The 19,531-nt window shown below is 43.4% G+C and overlaps 3 protein-coding genes and 1 long non-coding RNA gene across 4 annotated transcripts; 2 read left to right on the top strand and 2 right to left on the bottom strand.

Moving 5' to 3' along the window:
• The first annotated feature begins 2,549 nt into the window (after positions 1-2,549).
• pdcd7 (programmed cell death 7) lies at positions 2,550-5,535 on the top strand. The gene is made up of 5 exons (XM_084019222.1): positions 2,550-3,713; positions 3,860-3,998; positions 4,281-4,511; positions 4,595-4,682; positions 5,275-5,535. The coding sequence occupies exons 1-5, from the start codon at positions 2,643-2,645 to the stop codon at positions 5,405-5,407; spliced, it is 1,662 nt and encodes a 553-aa protein (XP_083875348.1). The 5' UTR covers positions 2,550-2,642; the 3' UTR covers positions 5,408-5,535.
• Positions 5,536-8,865: 3,330 nt separating this feature from the next.
• ubap1lb (ubiquitin associated protein 1-like b) lies at positions 8,866-17,190 on the top strand. The gene is made up of 6 exons (XM_084019293.1): positions 8,866-9,200; positions 9,333-9,627; positions 10,086-10,643; positions 12,391-12,540; positions 15,287-15,388; positions 15,512-17,190. The coding sequence occupies exons 2-6, from the start codon at positions 9,523-9,525 to the stop codon at positions 15,644-15,646; spliced, it is 1,050 nt and encodes a 349-aa protein (XP_083875419.1). The 5' UTR covers positions 8,866-9,200; positions 9,333-9,522; the 3' UTR covers positions 15,647-17,190.
• LOC311019799 lies at positions 10,744-15,615 on the bottom strand. Its single transcript, XR_014597836.1, has 3 exons — positions 15,485-15,615; positions 15,299-15,375; positions 10,744-11,603 (listed from the first exon to the last, which is right to left on the bottom strand). It is a non-coding gene; the product is annotated as an uncharacterized lncRNA (long non-coding RNA).
• A 26-nt stretch (positions 17,191-17,216) lies between the features above and the next one.
• Positions 17,217-18,800, bottom strand: kbtbd13a (kelch repeat and BTB domain containing 13a). Its single transcript, XM_084019279.1, has one exon. The coding sequence runs from the start codon at positions 18,655-18,657 to the stop codon at positions 17,227-17,229; it is 1,431 nt and encodes a 476-aa protein (XP_083875405.1). The 5' UTR covers positions 18,658-18,800; the 3' UTR covers positions 17,217-17,226.
• Positions 18,801-19,531: the final 731 nt, after the last annotated feature.

Here is a 19,531-nt window from a genome sequence, read left to right as displayed (position 1 = left end):
TCCGATACTCCCCAAATACTGCCCAGATAGTCCCCAAATACTGCCTGGATACCCCCCAAATACTGTCTGGATACTCCCTTAATACAGTCCGATACTCCCCAAATAATGCCTGGATACTCCCCTAATACTGTCTGGGTTAGTAGCATTTTAATTATGTTTATACAACCAATCATAGATATAGGCATTTGGGTCGATCGGCTTAGCATCTCTCTCACCCTGTCCACCAAGGGGTCATAATTTAAAGAAACTATTTGTTTCACATCAGGACTTATTTTAACAACCAAGTATGTAAAACATGTTGTGGTTGCAAAGGGTGTGTCTATAACAGGCTGCAGTGTTTCATTTTTGTTCAGAAGCAATAGCGGCAGAATTATTATTTCATATCCTGATATATTTCCAAAGTCTTCGATTGCATTCACTAATTGGGGAATGCTATCTTTCAAGTTAGAAAAAGGATTGTGTCATCAGCGTACAAAAATATACTGTATGATGTTCATAACCAGCAATGGTTATACCCGATATGCCTCCATGAGTTCTTATAGTCATAGCCAAGTGCTCGCCAACACAAATCGTAAAGGTGATAACAGGGACATTTTTCTAGTTGATCGTTGAGAGTTATTGGTTCTGAGACATTATTATTTGTCAAAATGTCAACAGTTGGGTTTGGAGACAAGATTTTTACCCACCTCAAGAAATGTAAACCAATTTGAAACCTTGGGAGCATGTTCAAAAGGAAGCCCCATTCGATCCTATCAAAGGTTTGACACCTGTCTAAAGATAACACAACTGTAGCTCCACAATTGTTTTTGATACAATATGTTCAGAACTTGCCGACTATTAGGAAATCCATGTCTACATAACATAATTGTGCTTTAGTATTTTAAATAAGTGTAGCTCTGTCCAGCCAGAGAAAACAAATAGGAAAACAACGACACTGCTATTGAAAGCCCTGTTGGCATAAAAAGGAACGAAAAGAAGAGAAAAAACACTATGAACATTTTGCCAAATATCCTCCCTGCCTTTTGCCCCAACCACCTCCCCAACTGAAGTGCTGTAAACCTGAACATGGTTCTCCCTATTCCCAAAATGTCACTAAAAACTGAGGAGCACTGATCCACATCACATCTATGAGGAGCAGTTAGTCTACATGAGCCTTTAAACTAAAATCTTAACCCATCCCCAACCGTGCACATTTCTCATATCAATATTTCCCAGAATATTAAAAAACAAATAAATATTCAGAAGTTAATTTTATTAATATCGTTCATTCTTGAGTCAATTTATTAAAAACATGTTAATGTTTACTGTCAATATAATGTATTTATGACTGCAGTTATTATTATTTGCATATTTTCATGTTGAAATCTTTTCAGCTACCATAAATGTGCTGAATGTACCTTTTGGGTTGCTGTACAGTTACCTCAGTCCTTCTAGCTTCTGATTGGTTAGTTGAGTCACATTTGAGTCAGGGACAGGAATTAAAGTTGTTGTTGTGAAGCTGAAATGCAGTCGAAAAGTAAAGTGCTACTTGAAGAAATGATCCGTCTCCATCCTGCTCTTTCTATCATAAAGACTGCACAAACCACCACACACCGAACCCTCACGTTACAGCATGAAAAGGGTGTTGTTTGGAATCATGAAAAACCAGAAAGACAAAACCAGAAAGCCCAAACAAGTAAGATATGCAGAGACAAACATCTGCTCTCAACAAAACCTGTTTGTATCCAACTCTATCCAGAACAGTTACAAGCTAGTAACTGTTCTGGATAGAGAATCCTGATTAATATCATATTTGCAGTCAATCAACAGGGAAGGTCAGTCCAATTTGTGTGGGTTCCTGCGCATAAAGGTGTTGAAGGCAATGAGGAAGCAGACAAGCTGGCAAAAGAGGCAACGAAAGAAGAGGAGGTTCAATTAAGCATTCCACTCAGTAAATCAGAAACCAAGGTATCATCAAACAGAAAGTTAATATAATGTGGCAGACTGAGTGAGGTAAGGAGAAAAACGGCAGGCATTTTTACAAAGTACAACGAAATAACTCAAGATGCAAAACAAGTTACATAAATAGACAGGAGGAGGTCTGGTTCTCTAGCATGAGAATAGGTCATACTGGTCTTAACAGTAGTCTATGAATAATAAACAAACATCCATCTGGAACATGCAAGTTTTGTGGAGTGAGAGAGGATGTGGTGCACGTTTTGTTGAATTGTGAAAGATTCTCTAGACAAAGAGAAAAACTGAAAGCGGCAGTGGGTGCAGTGAAGAAAGTGTTTTCCCTGGAAACATTGTTGGGTGAGCCTAGATCAGGAAATATTAACTAGTTCCATAATAACCTTTATCAAAGACTCACTGTTAGCAAACAGGATTTAGTATTCTTTGTTTTGTTTGTTTTATTTGGTTTTCTTTATATGTTTTTTATTTATTTGATTTGATTCATTCTTCTTTGGAAAATACCCATCGAATTGCACCTCAGTCCAGTAGATGGCGGTACAAGCGGTTTACACCTTGCTTGTAAACTGCCATAAAACATCACAGAAGAAGAAGAAGAACACAAAACATGGCCCCTGTGCATACCGGTAGTTGAGTTGCTCTGTTTAGTATTGTAACATTTCCCATAGATGTAGTGTACTGTTACACAAGCCATGGACAACAAATACCACCACGCTCTGTCAGAAACACAGCAGCCTCTCCCCTTTAATGGCGGATATCTGGAGACGCCGTACGCCGCTAACAGACCACCGACGAGCAGCAGACCGCCACCGAGCAGCGCGGCTCATGAGCCGACACAGCCGGACCACACTGCTCCATCGTGGACACCGGCACGGGCATATGACGGTCACCCATACGGGTTCGGGTTCGATTTCCCCGGACCGCCTCCCGGAGGAGGGGGTTTCGGGCGGCCTCACCTGGCTCCTCCGTATGGGTTTGACCCCTCCATCCCGCCGCCTCCCTTCGGCTGCCCACCACCCGGACACTTCCCTAACGCGGTGAACGCCGCTCCGGTAAACGCATACAGCAGTATGGGAGCCTCGGCTTTTGACACATTTAACCAGCAGTTTAGACCGTGTCCTCAGGCTCCTCGGTACGACTTGGAGCCCAGTCACACACAGCAGCACAAATATGAGGATGTGTCCGAGAGTGGAGCGCTGTTCGGCCGCCGGCAGTTCCCTCTGTACGGGCAGGACCACGACAAGAGTCCGGGAACAACAACACGACCCGAGGATGAAGCAGCCCTTCAGAGGAGGCAGGACCGACAGTGGCTCGGACGGTTCCTACAAGGCAGAGACGAAACTATCAAGACCCCGCAGACCCAGACCCAGACGCAGACCCAGCAGCCGCCACAACAGAGATCCGTGCCGGAGCTGAGAGAGGCTCTCTGCAGGGCCGCTCGGCTCGTCACACAGCTGGCGGAATCCTGTGAAACTCTGAGGCACAACGTGGAGAACGAGTGTGTTTGGGCCGACTCTTATTTAACGGCCGTGGAGGTGAAGACAGAGCTGCAGGATAAACTCAGAGTCCTCAGTGACAGCGAGGGTTTAAATAGCTGCAAAGCTAAACTGTCTCGTATTGCTAAGAGGAGGGCCAGGCGCCTGAGGGCCCGGAACCTGCTCCAGGTGGAGAACAAACACAGAGAGGACCGCATCTCCGAGAAAGAGGCTGCTATCAATACATGGAGGATGCAGCAGATACAACACGTGGAGGAGAAGAAGAGGGTAAGCACATTTCTCAAGAAGACGAGACATATAAACCAAACTCATGTTATCACGTTTATAAAGTTGTGGCTAATGTGTAGCACATTTAGATGAGAATGAGATAGGAGGGGGAGCTGAAGATGACAATGACGTTTTTTTCCGTACAGGAGCAGGAGCTGAAGTTGGCTGCAGACGCTGTTCTCTGTGAGGTGAGGAAGAAGCAGGCGGACATGAAGAGGATACAGGACATCCTGAGATCTCTGGAGAAACTGCGCAGGCTGAGGAAAGAGGCAGCGTCAAGGAAAGGTGAGGCTTATTCAGCCATGCATCGTTCTTCCCCGTCCCATAATGCAATGTGTGATTAGTGGGCATGACTTCAGGTTATTAAGTCCAGACCAAGGGAGAAAATGATGCATTTTAGTTTTGCTCTGGCTCCTGTTCACGCTGACTTATTACAAAGAGTCCAGCAGAGGAAACAGGTAGTTGTACAGACTGACGGCTAACTTGATTGTTATCGTGCAACAGCAACACCTGCCCTCCTTCTTATTCAACTGCAGCCTACAGTCTGTGACGGTGTTTGTGTTGCAGGAATTGCCACGGAGCAAGTGTGTGACGAGGCGTTCGACAGCAGACTGGAGCAGCTGAGGTCTGTGATGAAGAAGAGGACGGCGGTGTACTCGGCAGAGGAGAAAGCTCTGATGGTGATGCTGGAAGGAGAGCAGGAGGAGGAGAGGAGGAAAGAGCAGGAGAAACGGGTGAAGAAGGAGAGGGAGCGACAGCTGCAGAGGAAACACAAGATCAACGCCATGTTGTTTGGAGGTAACTCACTTTGCAGACACCAAAGGGACAACATTACTGACATCACAGATTTAAAAAATATTTTTCCCCCGTTTGTTTCTCAGCTGAGCTTCCTGCTGATTCGGTCCTGCAGCCCTTCACAGAGTATTACACCCAGGCCGAGCACTCGCTGCACGCTCTACTACAAATCAGGTTCGAGCTTCATCTTCCCTTCATGATGAAATAAAACTAGAAAATGTTATCTACAGTTGAAACGTCAAATTGATAACTAAAAGAGGGTGATTATTATAAACAAAGTATTTTGTTTTACTTTGTATCTCAGGCAGGCCCCATTAGTTCTCAGCCATAACTGAACAATTTACCTTTCATCACAATTACTACTCATGTGGACGGTATTGTTGTGTTCCCTGAAGGCCACCGTAGTTCTCCAGCATGCTTGGAGAGGAGGAGGAGTGAGCGGAGGAGTATTCAGTTGGATGCAACATTCAACCTCACCACTAGATATCACTAAATCCTACATAATGCTCCAATGAAATGAAAGACAGTCAGGCATGGGAATCTGAATGTGAAAAAATATACCAAAGAAATAAAACCACATACATATATACCAACAGTAAATATTATGGACTCTCGGTCTCCGTTCACATAAGTGTGACATGTCTGTTCAACGACAAGGTGTTATAATGGCGGTTATAATGTTATAATTGATTTATTGATTCCTGTCAGCATGTCAAGAGAATTTCAACAAGTGTAACAGACTTTGTTTCCTATGTTCTTCCTTCAGGAGAGAGTGGGATGCGTATGTGGTCCCAGCAGATCATCCCGACGGTTCTCTGGTTCCTCAGAGCTGGGTCCTGCCAGATGCCCCATCAGACCAGGCCTGGGCCTCTGCTCTGCACACTGCTGACACTGAGTGAAACAGCCTCAGACTCACTGTATGAACTGTCAGCCAGTACCGGACCTCCGGTAAAGGCTTGGATCCAGACCTGCGTGGCGGGTGTTTATGGAAAGACTGCTGGTGTTGACCTGACTGAGGAACATTTAATAAAGGATTCAGTTAAGTTGTTTGTTCACAAACATCTCTTAACTTGATTAAGAAAATAAGGTGATGAGAGTTTTGTTTACGTCAGATCTAACCCACGATGACTGCAACAAAATCCTGCTGCAGTCGAAGAGAATCATCAATAACACAATTCGATAGATTTTTAAACCCACCTGGTGCTTTCGAAGCTCTGCCAGAAAAAAAAACGTCCCTTTAGAACGTTCATGTGACAAAAAAATGCTTCATAAAAACATGTAGATTTATTTCATAGTGATAAACAATCTCACTAAGTTCATATATTGTTATGAAATCTCACAAATGAACAGCATAGCTTCAGTTCTGATTTAGTTCTTTTTGGAAAGTAGACTACACGGTGGTGTTTTTGTGACTGGTAATTATTAATTTAATACCCTCCAATGAATTGTTATTTCTGGTGTTTTTTTTGTGTCCATTTTTTTATTTTTATTATAATTTTATTATAAGTTTAATGGAAAAGGTGTCCAAGGAGCAAAAGGTGCTGAAAGGGTTAACTCTTGATGAAAGGTCATGGAGGCATCAGAATGATCGTGAGTAGGGGTCAATTAATAGGTCATAGTCGACAATATTGTATGGATACAGGGAAACCAAGTATTGATATTTTATTATTTAAGGTATTCATATTGCAAATACAAAGTAAAATTTTGGTAACCATTGCTTCTTCAGACCACTAGATAAGGCTGAGTGTTTCTGGTGTGCTTATGGGTAAAGTCAGCTGATTGACAGGCTGTTGGTCAAAACAAAGATGGAGTGTTGGTCAGTCTGTCTGCTTGACTGGCTCATTTTACTGAAATAAAAATGACTGATTTGAGATGAAGCAAGTGAACGTTATCTGATTAGATGGAACAGATTTTGACAAACTGCATCAAAGGTATTAAAGTGCAATTAAGATTGTATCAGGACTGAGGACATTTTGATTTCAGGTTTTTTGCTTCTAATAAGTCGGGATGACCCTGGGGACAACGAAAACGGGGTCAAAAATGACCGGATTTCTCCTTTTAAGTATTGTGAGCGGAGCCCGACTGATATGGGATTTTTGGGGCCGATTCCGATGTTATGAGTGGAAAAATGCCTATATCGTTATATTGGTCGATATTCATATTTCTGAAATAAATTATGTTTATCTGAGAGGATAATCTTGGTTGATTGAATTGGCCGACTGATATATTGGTCACAGAAAAAAGATGACTTATTATCTATCAAGATGGACATCCTATTTTATGTGGCACAAAATCTAGTTTTAATATAGTTGGTGTGGGAGTCTGCCCCGTGTGCTGCTTTCACACAATAACAGACTGGTGAGTAAAAGAATGCTGGTGGAAGGGTTTGCTCTCCAGCTGACCACTCATGTAATCAGCTCTCTGCACCGTCTGACGTCAGGTTTTACACTTTGTTGACGTCCTCAGTACTCTGACTGGGTGTGGGCAGTAAATCAGCTGCTGGGGGTCACCGGGGTCATCTGGATTAGTGCTCCAGGTGGCGCTCTTCCTCATTTAACCTGCAGCATCAGTCTGAGCTTCCCACTGAGAGGACAGCGCTTCCAAGACAACACAGGTAAGCTGATATTTGTGTTCATATCATTTAAATAAGATTTATGATTCCTTCTATTTACTGAAGCAGAGAGATTAGTGAAAGACCAGGCTGTGCGATACATTTAGCTTTTTACAAATGACATGCGCTCATGAACAACAATACACGATGCTCCAACCCTCTGAAATACTTCTCCTAAAATACAGGAGATGTTTGCTAAACTGCCAGACACTAATGAAATCCAGGGTGTGAATCACAATGCCATCTTATTGCAATGTTGCGATATGCTGAGCGTTACAATGACATTTATTACCTTTACTGCAAATGATTTGTCAACATGTTTTTTATCTGTGAAGATAGTTTCCACACTTCTTTTTTTATTGCAGCAAAATGGGTTCATCAGTCAAGCAAACACATTAAAAGCTGTCATAAATGTTGCATCATGCACCTGACAACCTGAGATATTTAGTCAGTCTACATAATCCAAATCTGCTCATGACCACACCATTTATTTATTATTACCAAAAGTTTAAATTATGTTTGTAATATTAATAGTTTATATAATAAAATATTGATTCTTGGTGTCCCTAGATCGAAACAATACTGATACTATGCTGTTGTTTGTCATCGCATCACACTTACATACTCTGATGTTCAGGTCATGTAGGATGTTCACTACTACAACTAATGTTTGCAAAATGGTCAAGGGTCATTTATTGTCATTGTACAACAGGGTTGCACAATAAATTGTTGTAGTCCAATAAACTGGGCCACTTGGAAGCAATCACATGTTTCATGATGTTGGTCCAGCAGCATTAGAACGTCTCACGTCAGAGACGGTGATCTTACGGAGCATCTGTCCTCCCTGCTGGTCTAAGTCCTCGGCCATCTGTGGTGTTTCCTGTTACTGGAACTAGATCAGCTTCCACGGGCATTGTGGTCTACTCAGTCACACGCAGACATGTTTTATGTCTGATCCTCTCCCTCCACACGATCCATCCACTCTTCATTGTGTAACACACTCGACCAATCAAGAGAGGCAGAGGTGTGAGCAGACTGGCTTTCTGGGAGATCAGAGCTTTTCTCAGATCTGTGTGAAGCTCTCGGTGTGCAGAAAGCCAAATGTCCCTGGTGTCAGGGAAGAAATGATCCAATGTTTCACAAAAAAAGGCTACAATTATAACATATTCCAAAAAATGTATACACATTTGTCTAACAATGTACAATTTAGTTGTTCCTCTTCAGTAACCCCTTAATGATATCATCACTTCTTCAGGTGGTTTACACCAACAAGGATTAATATATTTAAGATGAGGATCCAGAATCCAGATTTAAAATGAAGCAGCTCAATTCAAAATCAGTTTAGTGAATCCAAGTTTAAACCAAAATCAAATATGTGTAATCAATATGGAAATAAGTACATTTGCGTGGTGTTGGGACCCAGAAAGTAGGCTATAAAGGAGATGGATAGTACCATCAATGGACCAATCTGCTAAAACAGTAAAGCAGCTTTGAGAGGATTTTCTTTATCATAAACAAGTTACATGATTTGAAATAAACATGTCCCAGACCCCCTAACATGCTGGTTTGCCAGGCTTCATTTCATTGACCATATTTTGGTGGCAAAGTAGGCACATTGAGACAATGTTGACTGAATGTTAGTATTTCAATGTTAGAGGTGTAATAGTCGCATATTTAGGTTCTGTTGTCCACAGTGTTCAAAATGCAGCTCTCCTCTGAGAGAGAGTGGGTCAGTGGTTATTGACAACAAAGAAGAACACAACAGGTTGTGATTGTTTCATGTCGGATATTTCTGAAGAACAAAGAACACATTCACACCTTAGAGGAAAGGTGTCCCGTCCCGCATGAATGCAGCCCAGCTTCCTGCTGCTGTGGCTGCTCTCTCTAGTCCCGATGGAAGAGTCCCGGACATGGAAAAGGGTCTCTGCAGATACACACACTTATAGTGGGCCGGTAGAGATGATGGGGTGGATTCATTTTGTATTCTCTGTTGCTGCATATTACACCTTTAAAAACAAGACCCCCCCAAATAGTGTTGATAAAATGTCTTTTTTGTTTTTACTTTCTGATCAAAGCTTGGTGTTGAATTAACAATGATGCTAGAAATCAGGGGTTTTAATGGTGTGAATCTGAAAAAAAGTGAAACGTGTTTGTGTGTTCAGATTTTTATTAGTAGAGCAGGACGGGGATTTAAAAAAAAAAGTGTGTGAAAGAAATCAGGTTGTGGTTGATAAGCGATGAGAAATTATACAAACTGTAACATGAGCGATTTAAATGAGGCTGCTTGGGAGCACAGTAGACGTTGTCTGGGGTGAGTGGTTAAAGTAATGGGAAGCCGGGTTAAGTGATGCGTGTGTGTGTGTGTGTGTGTGTGTGTGTGTGTGTGTGTGTGTAGTGAACAGGATGGACGGTGTCCCTCTGAAGATGCCACAGTTTGCCTCACAGGAAGTCAAAGAAGACGTGGACGTTATCATCGCTGATTATCTGACCACACTGCAGAATACAGAGGTGAGTTCTGTTTGTCTCAATGTGTTCAGTATGTGTACATGCAGTATGTGTTTAGACAGCATGTGTACATGCAGTATGTGTGTACATATGTGTATATCCAGTATGTGTACGTGTAGTATGTGTACATCCAGTACGTGTACATATAGTATGTGTATATTTACATATAGTATGTATATATCCAGTACATGTACATATAGTATTTGTATATATTTTTCTTCCTGGAAACAAAGCAGGTACCAACCAATAGGATTGCGTATGATGTTCTGAACATCCAGTAGTGTAATACTGGTTTATTGGCTTGAATGGCTGCTAATGTGGCTTCATGCTTTTAGGCTGTGGCCGACATCCATTGAGATTCCTGGAGTGGAGAGGAGACATGTTGAAATGCTGATATTTGACTAAAGGAGAAAGCTACAGAGTCTGAATAGTCACTAACATGCTGTTTATCCATGTGACAGTATGAATTCAGTCTGGAGAACTGGGTGCTCACTGGACTGCAGGGTGGCTTTACCAGCCCACATCAACTACAGACCTCCACTTCCTCGTCAGGACTGCAGCCATCCTGTCCGCCGTACTGGATGATGTTCAGCAGCCCGCAGCAGAGCCGCCTGGCCAGCCGCCACGGCTCCGACTTCTGGGAGCCCAATCCTCGACAGCGCTCCCACAGCCTCAACCCCGCCGTCCTGCGCACCAAGCTCTCAGACTCTAAAGATGATGGCGAGAGCGCTGCAGTGAAAGCCTGTTGTGGTGGACTGCTTCTTGCTGCTTCCTCTCAGCGCGGTCCAAGGACAGCACAGAGGGCCTTCGTCCCAGACCTCCTGAACCCGCCGGACTGCCTCAGCAGCCTGCCATACCAGCGCAGGAAAAACCTCAGACAGTGCTCCCTCTCAGTGTTGGACACGTCCAATCAAAAAGATCCCAACACAGAGGACCAGTCCTCACACAGGGCCCCAATCGCCAGGGCCAACACAGTCGACAGGCTCCACAGCATCAACAACCGCAACACAACACACATGGTAAGAGCTCAACTGTGTACCACAAGAAGAAAATGGCAGTCAATGTTGAGAGACAAATCTTTTTTAGAATTAGAATTATACCTCAAATTACACATATGATGTTTGTCAAAGATAATTTAACATGTCAAGAAACTCACTGAGCGGTTTCACACTAAACTAAATGATACGACAAAAATCGTAGCCTACGATTAACTGAGACATTCTGGACTTGAAGAATGACTACAATGATACAAATGTGTGTTTTAATCGTGGGAGCCTACAATTCAAGTGCAATCTTTTTTTTTCTTGCCAAAATAATGTCCCATGATGGTCCACCGTAAAGGGTTAGACCAACCCTTTGCGGTCTATCCATGATGCAGTTACCTAAGCTTTGTGTTCGTCCATTTAGTCTCATGAGTGAGAGTTTATGGCTTAAATAAAGCTAATGCTGTGGAATCTGCAGTATAGTTGGAGCAGACTATGAATACAGCCTAAAGCTCGGGGCATTACCTTCTCCTGAGACCTACTATAAATCTCCACAGATAAGCCAGGAACAGACAGGGCTCGCTGCCCCTCACAGAAGAATTGATTGTATACAGTTATTTATTCACATATACGTAGTTGGTGATTAGTCCGTCTTAAAATCCTGCTTGAGGATGTCAACACTCTTAGCTGGAAGGGGAAATCAATCCTTACCATTTTTTTCAGTTCACATTTCCAAAAATATTGTCAGGGATCTGCACTCTTAAAATAGACTGTGTAAAGTCTGCTCCCTGATTCCAGGCAGGTTATCAGAGTGTCATCAGGAGTAGCAGGTGGACGTCCTCCGAAAATGTCTCGCATCCCAGTAAAATGTGATAAAATTAATTATACGGTCTCAGACATATTCTGGCATGGCTGCCATGAAAGAGGCACAGTCTGTCTGGTCGGTGGTAACACATGTCCTCACACAGATCCTCCTGGTTGATGTTCCTAAATGTCCTATTATGTGTATACCAGTAGACAAAACAGAGGGGTTATGTTAGAAAAATGATATTTGTTACACTGGATTGTCTCGCTGCTAAACAGAAAATTGTTCTAAACTGGAAGATATGACTTAAATAATGGATTAAGGAAAATATCAGTAATGAACTGTAAAGACAAATTCTGATGACAAATACTAAAACAAAATTAATATAAAGTGCTCAAATTCTCCAAAAATCTGGAGCTGGTCAAATGACCTTGAGCTGAGATCATCAATATTTAATGAAGCGATATAAAGACTAAATACCGCAGTGACCTTGTTGTTTGTACCATAGACAGTCTTAAATTGTTCAACATAGTCTGGTCTGGTCTCTGGATTAATGTGAGGTTATATCATAGAGCCGGGGGACCACGGACCGCTACAATATGGTGTCTCCATTTGTAGTCAGTAAGGAGGAGAATCTCAATGATGATAGGCTTATGCATCACAGCATCACACACATAAAACATTTGCCTCATGCAAGTTGCATTTGTGTGTATTTGGTTTGCGTTTGGTGTGAAAGTCCCTACATCACTCCAGATTAGCAGTAGTGGTAATGCACCTGAAAGCCATTTGTTAATCGCCATTAAAATCAAAAGATAAGAACTCCAACCTGTTTGAGTTTGAGTAGCTGGATGGAGGAGTTTATTTCTTAAATGAGGATGGAAGGAGTTGCCTGTGTTTCATGTCTAGTCTCTAAAATAAAAGGAATGTTTTTTCTTCTTCTGTAAATAAACCCACTCACTGCAGACTGTTGTTTGCTAGAAGTCTTCAGGTTTGGATTCGACAGCAGAGCTCCTGTCAGCTCTGAGCACAGAGGAGAGAGAGCTACTGGGGGCCATCACTGCCCGGGGTTACCCCCTCCGTACCGCCATTATCGCCCTGCAGAAGACAGGCCGGCAGACCCCAGATAAGGTCAGTCAATGTCACTGTACCCAGATCAAGTTGGTAAGTGTCAATGAACCAGGATCAGGTCAGTCAGTGTCACAGACCCTGGATCAGGCCAGTCTGTGTCACAGTACCTACAACAGGTTGGTCAGTGTAAGTGACCCAGGATCAGGTCAGTCAATGTCAATGACCTAGGATCAGGTCAGTGTCACAGTACCCAGATCTGGTTAGTCAGTGTCAATGACCCAGGATCAGGTCGGTCAATGTCAGAGACCCCAGACCAGATCAGTCAATGTCACTGACACTGGATCAGGTCAGTCAGTGTCACTGACCCTGGATCAAATCAATCAGTGTTACAGTCCTTGGAAAAGGTCAATCAGTGTCACAGATCCGGTTCAGGTCAAGTCAGTGTCAATGACCCTGGATCAGGTCAGTCAGTGTCACTGACCAGGGATCAGGTCGGTCAGTGATCATAATCATGATTATTACCGCTCTGACAGCAGATGTTCGCTGACCCTGGATGCGATATCTGAATCCCACTATGACGAAGGTGACGAGGACATATGGTAACCTCCGCTCAGAAAATTGAAGCCAAGTTTGTAGTGTCTTAAGCTTGCATTCTCTCTACTGGCCAACAGGGGGCGACTGAGTTTATGGTCACTCCTAGTTTCAAGGCTTCTCCATTTAGTAAAATATGGTCCATTTTAGCAGGGTATGCTTTAGGGCAGGGCTACCTTGTGATTGACAGATCGCTCAGATCCACCCGTTGCTCTGCCAAAGATCAAATATGGTCACTTCCATTCACTGGTTGCAAAAATGTCTAGATGGCGAAAATCCAAGATCGCGACAGCAGTCTATGGTCCCAGACTGTGACAGCACACTGCTGAGCAATGCATCAAAAATGATAGATGTACTGAGTTTTTGAGGCAGATGCTTAAACACAAACATATTATATAAACAAAACAATATGTGTATAATGTTAAAATACAGTATATACTAGCAGATTTATCAGTCTAGCTTTAATTAAAATTGGAATTCCCTTTTGATAGTCCTTTAAAAACAGCAAACATGTATCATGTTAACCATTCCCGATTTGGATCTGGACTCGGGCAGCCAGTGTTGATGTAACAGGTGAGGGAGGTGTGTGTGGAACCAACAGTCCTCTGTAGCTCCCTATCACACTAAACTCTAAGCACGGCCACTCTTTAAGGGCACAATCAAATGGCAAGGATTTGATTTAAATCTCTCTTGTAACTGTACACTGCTCATATAATATTCTCTTTCACTGTGAAATACGTCAGAGTACAGGAGCTTGACCGGGACTATACATAGCCAAACTGGGGGTGGGGATGAAACCAAAACACACTATACTAAGCCACTTTAAGCCACTGTAAAAATAGACCTCAGCATTTCTACAGTCTGCTCTGTGTGTTTTCCCATAACTCCACCTCACATCCACTCTGTAAGTCACTGGCCACAGCACAGGGCTAATGGGAAGGAGGAAGAGAGGGGGACACACACATGGACCCACTGGCTTGTCAATATTGGCTTGTAATTATTCTCATACATATTAACCACTTTGTTAATTCCACTTTAGTAGCTTGATAGCTACAAAACCACACCCATGCAGATCAATTAATGATCTTGAAGTTATATGAACAGAAATCTTCACGCATCATGGTGCAGCACTGATATGCAGATCCCTGCTTTTATTTCCCCCACTGGCATGTTTAATGGTTTCACAATGTTTACAGTCAGGCTTCAGATCAACTGCCTTTTAGCCGTCATTCCTTGTGTCGTTCTTCTGACTTCTAGCAGCTGGTAAATCACCTTATAAGAGCTGATCAGCTAAGGATTTAATGAGTGTCTCATGCAGGTTAGCCAGGTCACGCTGCTCCCACATAGATTGTATTTCACTGCACTGATGTGAGAAATCAATTGTCTGGCTCTGTGCAATGGTCTGAGGTCTCATGGTCATCATCATAGATCTGAACTTTGTGCTTCGTGACCTTTGAGTGGCATCCATGTGTTTTCTGAACTCACGTCAAGTCAGTGGATGAAGATATTAAGGTTCTAATCCCACAGTGATAAACATCCACAGGCTTGGACTTCTATCATGAGCCCACAATGTGATCCATGATCCGTCCATTATCTGTAACTGCTGGGGCGATTCCAGCTGGCATTGATTGGGTGAAGGCAGGTTACCTGGCAACACACTCTCTCTCCAATACGTTGAATAACGCAGCTTGGTCAGTTCCCTGAAGCTTTAAACTGTGACGCTCCGCATTTTCCTCTAGCGTCACATTTGCACGTTAGTGTGTCAATATACACATAAAATAGAGATGCTGTCACATTTATGTTTTCATTGTGTGTGTGTGTATACTGTATATATTTACAGGCAACATTGCAGTGTGACCTCAGCTTTTTAAAATACACAATATATCGTAGATAAATCCATTCCCACATTTTGAACTATTCCTACTACTTACACATTTTAACCAGAAATTCAGGGTAGCATCAGCCTTTCAGCATCCAGCATTCACACTGCAATTTATTTGGGCATTGCTTTGCTAATTATTATTATTATTATTAATACGACTACTACTGTATTAATAACCTTTATAAATCAGGTAATCAGCTTTGACCCACATGAATAAATGAATGTGTGTGTGTGTGTGTGTGTGTGTACATGTTTCTGTGTGTGTGTGTGTGTGTGTGTGTGTGTGTGTGTGTGTGTGTGTGTGTGTGTGTGTATATGTGTGTGTCTTTGCAGATCTTGAGTTACCTGGTGGCGTGTGATCACCTGTGTCAGCTGGGTTATGACGTCGTCCTGGTGGAAGAGGCTCTGGAGATGTTTCAGAACTGTGAAACAAAGGTAGACATGCAGATAGCTGCAAGACTGTACACTCTCTTCCTTTGTCATTCTTTTTTTATTTTTTTTTGTATATATATATATATTGTATTTGTATACAAAACATTTTGATGTCTTCCTCTTGAGGCGGAGGAGTTCCTTCATCTGCTGAGTCAGTTCAATGAGATGGGCTTCCAGCAGAATGCCATCAAAGAAGTGCTGCTGGTCCATGAAAACCACCGAGAGCGGGCGCTGGAGGAGCTGATGATGCGCGTGGCATGATGGCAGATCAGCACACACACACACACACACACACACACACACACACACACACACACACACACACACACACACACACACACACTTTACCTAACGATACTGCAACCTGAAATCTTGTTATTACTACAGGAAGATATGAAATCCATGTTGATAAAACAGAGACAGAATGACGAAACACACATTATTATAGCTGAGGATGGGTGTATGTGTCTTCACCCAGGACACGTGAGGAAGATGATAATAATAATGATCATGGTGATGACGAAGACGATGATGACAGTTATGAAGGTGATAAATGGTGAGATGATGATGAAGATGATGATGATGATGGTGGGCACAATATTTACGATGATGATGATGATGATGATGATGATGATTATGACAATCTTGGTGGGCACGATGATGATCGTGATGAAAACGATGATGGTGACGATAATGATGAAAACGATGATGATGGCTTTTTATTAGCATGGCATTCATGACTTGAATTGTGGCTAAACTTTATCGTCTCTGTAACCGTCTCAAGTGATCTGAGTTGTTTCAAATTCACAGATTTATTAAAGAAGTGTCGTGAAAATCCACAATCAGTGCTTTTTTTCCCTTTCACTATCATTCATGAAGTCTATTTACAGGTTTATATTCTCATTCAACCTTTACTCTCTGTGTTCTGGCCTCATTTGACCTCGTTTCCTAGAATGAATTTGTCTGGGAAACAACTTGTCGTTTATCCAAGACTTGTTTTCTGTGAAAACAGTGAGCAGTCCATCAGGGACTGGTTCCCACAAACACAAAGCGCTAACATGTTCTCATTTATTCACATTACCATCACCAAAACCGACCTGCTGGTCATTATAGGATTATTTCAGTTTATCACAACTTTGGTCACAAGTCACAACTTTCCAGTGATGTCCATCGTTTCTATCAGCAACCAAATCATTGCTGGGTGATCTGCACTTATGTTTCTTCACGTCACTCGCTATCAGAGGTCTACGATAGTAGCTCACATTAGTCCAGAGACCAGACCAAACAATGTGGAGAATACCAGAGACCGTCTCAGAGGGCAGAGGTTGCTGCCGTATTTTTGTCTAGATTACCTTTTTTGGAGTGCTGATGGAGCAGCTACAATGTTAGCATAGCCTAGCACTCATCAACCAGACTCCATTCAGAAAACATTTTAAGTAGTAGTTAGCTTGTTGTCATGCAGACAGACCTAACAAAGCATGGCTTCACACGTTTTACTGATCACCAGCATTATGGAGTTATTTCAGCATCCTTTTGATCTGGTTATTGATATTAAATCACAGCTAGTTTATTCTGGGTTCCCCCAGCTGCGGTAAACCAGCCCATGTGGGTCTTGCTAGATCCAGTGAATCCACCTTGGTGAAATCCAACGAGCACCTCTGGATGATGTCATGAACCCAGACAGGACAGTGTTTGGTTTCCTGGCGGATCTGGGACTTCAACAACTTCCTTGTTGGTGTCTACATAGAGGTAAGCTCCGCCTCCTCTCTGATGAGAAATATGAAAATTTGCTTTGCACGGGAACATAGCATTACAGGGTATTGGAGTATCGTGGGGAAATTCTAGGGGCAGTCTCTGATGTTTTGGTCTGGAGTAAGATCCAAAGAGTTGCCCATTGGGGAAAGGGAGGATTTAGGCAGTCTCATCACAAAAGTATATATGGATCCAATCCTGCCAAAACCTTTCATCTCACGCTTCACTCTCCATTTGGAATCCTCTACAGAATACTCTGTGGTCACCTGCCGGCTGAGGGTGAACACAGAGTCTCCTCTGACCACAGCAGTGAACAGAGAGCCTTTGCTGTTTCCGTATTGGCCAGACACAGCGGTCCACTGGCCTGAGCTCAGGTTGTAGCAGTCCATCACACACCGTAAGAAGTCCTCGCAGGGGCCGTTACGCATCACATACAGATTGTCCTTGTGGGCCACCATATGAAGACCATAACTGTGCTCACGGATCAGTGTGGTGACAAGAAGCCACTGGTCCCGTTCAAACACATACTCATGTATATCTGAGGCCCCTTTACCTTTCCAGAGACAGATAAAGATCCTGTTCATGGCTACAGCGGACACCACCAAGGCTGCAGGGCAGGGGAGGGGGGACACAAAACTCCAGCTTCCGTTAGACACTCTGTATCTCTCCACGGACGACAGGGCTTTCATGTCGAACTCGCCTCCCAGTGCGTAGAGGGAGCCATCATGACCTATCAGAGGGAAGTTGTAGCGTAACTGCTGGGAGCCGCAGATGGTGGACCATGTGTTTGCTGCAGGGTTGTAACAGAAACCAGTCTCGACTACTTTCTTGCTGACATCATACACTCCTCCGATGATGTAGAGCTTGTTGTCTAGGATTGCCACACCCGCCATCGTGGTGCTCGTGTTCAAGGGGAGATGTGTCAGGACCTTCCACTCGCCATGGTCTTCGTCCAGGTAGCAGACGGTCCTCTGCAGGTCTTGCAGCAGCTTGGTGGATGGCGAGTGGCTGCACACCGCCATGTAGGTACTCGGGAGAAGGGACTCTATGTACTCTACCAGCTTGTTGGGTAAGGCGTGAACGTCCTCCCTCAGGTCGGCGTACATATCTCTAATGAATAAGGCTGAACTGTGGGAGAGCTCCCACACACCGTATGTAGCAGCCGTGTGATACATAAGTAAGCAGTTCTCAGAATTGAGGATATTGATCAGGTGCTCTGTGAGAGTTGGCACTTGCAGGAAAGCTGTGCACTCGATGGCTTCCACGATCTGGTCGCTGCTCAGTATGGGGCGCTCCCCGCCCAGGACCCGCAGCATGACCAGAAATCCCAAAACGCCCACACACTGCAGGTGGATCTCTTCCTGTCGACACTCTCTCATTCCTGACTGAAACAATGCTCTGAAGTACTCACAGTTCTCAGCCAGAGTGGCTTTATCCACAATGAAGGAGCTGTCGTCAATGCTGACCCGCAGGCTGGCCGAGGGCTTCTGGCTGAAGCCTGGGCACCTGTTGGACTCCATCACTTCCTAGCTGTGAATCTTCATCACATCCCAGCTGAAACGCACGCTCACAATGAAAAAACGTTAAAGCAAAAGTACTGCACACCAGTGATGTTTTACCAGCAGTGAGACTGAGTGCCAGTTACCCAGAGCAGATGCTAGCTGACAGCGTTTGTTCACAGCTCTGAGAACAGACTCTATACATAGCAGGCAGTTGTGTGACACAGTTCAAGTACATTATGATGACTTGCAGCCAGAGAGAAAGAGGAGCCGGACTGTGGGAGTGCCAACGATTTATGTTGCTCTTTGTTAGTGGCTGACAGTGGAGCAGCTGAAGATGTGTCCTTGAGCAGCGGGAGCAGTCAGACTGTAACAATAGGTTGTCCCACCGGGTTACATAGTGTGCATGTCACCATTTCAGCAATCATTTGAAGGTTGAGTGAAGGACATGCCACACTCTCCCTTGGAATTAAGTCTTTTTCCCACCATGCCACTTTACTGGAGGACCCGGAAACCTGAAACATCACACAGAAGAAGAATCTAAATGAATAAATATGAGTGAAAAGTATAAAACATGTCAGGATAAAAATGACCAAAAATAAAATAGAACATACTATACTATATATTTCCACATATTGCAAAACGTATTTACTCACCCATCCAAATAATTTAAATCAGGTGTTCCAATCACTTCCATGTTTCTACAAACATTTGTGAAAGAACGGGTCGCTCTCAGGAGCTCAGTGAATTCCAGCGTGGTACTGTGATAGGATGCCACCTGTGCAACAAGTCCAGTCGTGAAATTTCCTCACTCCTAAAAAATGACGGAGCGAGGTCAGAGGATGCTGAGGCGTATAGTGGGCAGAGGTCGCCAACATTCTGTAGAGTCAATCGC

This window comes from Eutrigla gurnardus (assembly GCF_963514095.1).
Source record: "Eutrigla gurnardus genome assembly, chromosome: 1".
In the NCBI taxonomy this organism is placed as follows: Eukaryota; Metazoa; Chordata; class Actinopteri; order Perciformes; family Triglidae; genus Eutrigla; species Eutrigla gurnardus.
The sequence above is the reverse complement of the archived record's forward strand: the minus strand, read 5'-3'. Positions and strand labels throughout refer to the sequence as shown.

Excerpts from the sequence above, each read along its gene's own strand:
- ubap1lb (XM_084019293.1), top strand. The coding sequence starts at position 9,523 with ATGGACGGTGTCCCTCTGAAGATGCCACAGTTTGCCTCACAGGAAGTC. Across the intron at positions 12,541-15,286 it reads GCCGGCAGACCCCAGATAAG|ATCTTGAGTTACCTGGTGGC; the intron begins GTCAGTCAATGT and ends GTGTCTTTGCAG. Across the intron at positions 15,389-15,511 it reads TTCAGAACTGTGAAACAAAG|GCGGAGGAGTTCCTTCATCT; the intron begins GTAGACATGCAG and ends CTTCCTCTTGAG.
- kbtbd13a (XM_084019279.1), bottom strand. The coding sequence starts at position 18,657 with ATGGAGTCCAACAGGTGCCCAGGCTTCAGCCAGAAGCCCTCGGCCAGC.
- pdcd7 (XM_084019222.1), top strand. The coding sequence starts at position 2,643 with ATGGACAACAAATACCACCACGCTCTGTCAGAAACACAGCAGCCTCTC. Across the intron at positions 4,512-4,594 it reads CAACGCCATGTTGTTTGGAG|CTGAGCTTCCTGCTGATTCG; the intron begins GTAACTCACTTT and ends TTTGTTTCTCAG. Across the intron at positions 4,683-5,274 it reads CACGCTCTACTACAAATCAG|GAGAGAGTGGGATGCGTATG; the intron begins GTTCGAGCTTCA and ends TTCTTCCTTCAG.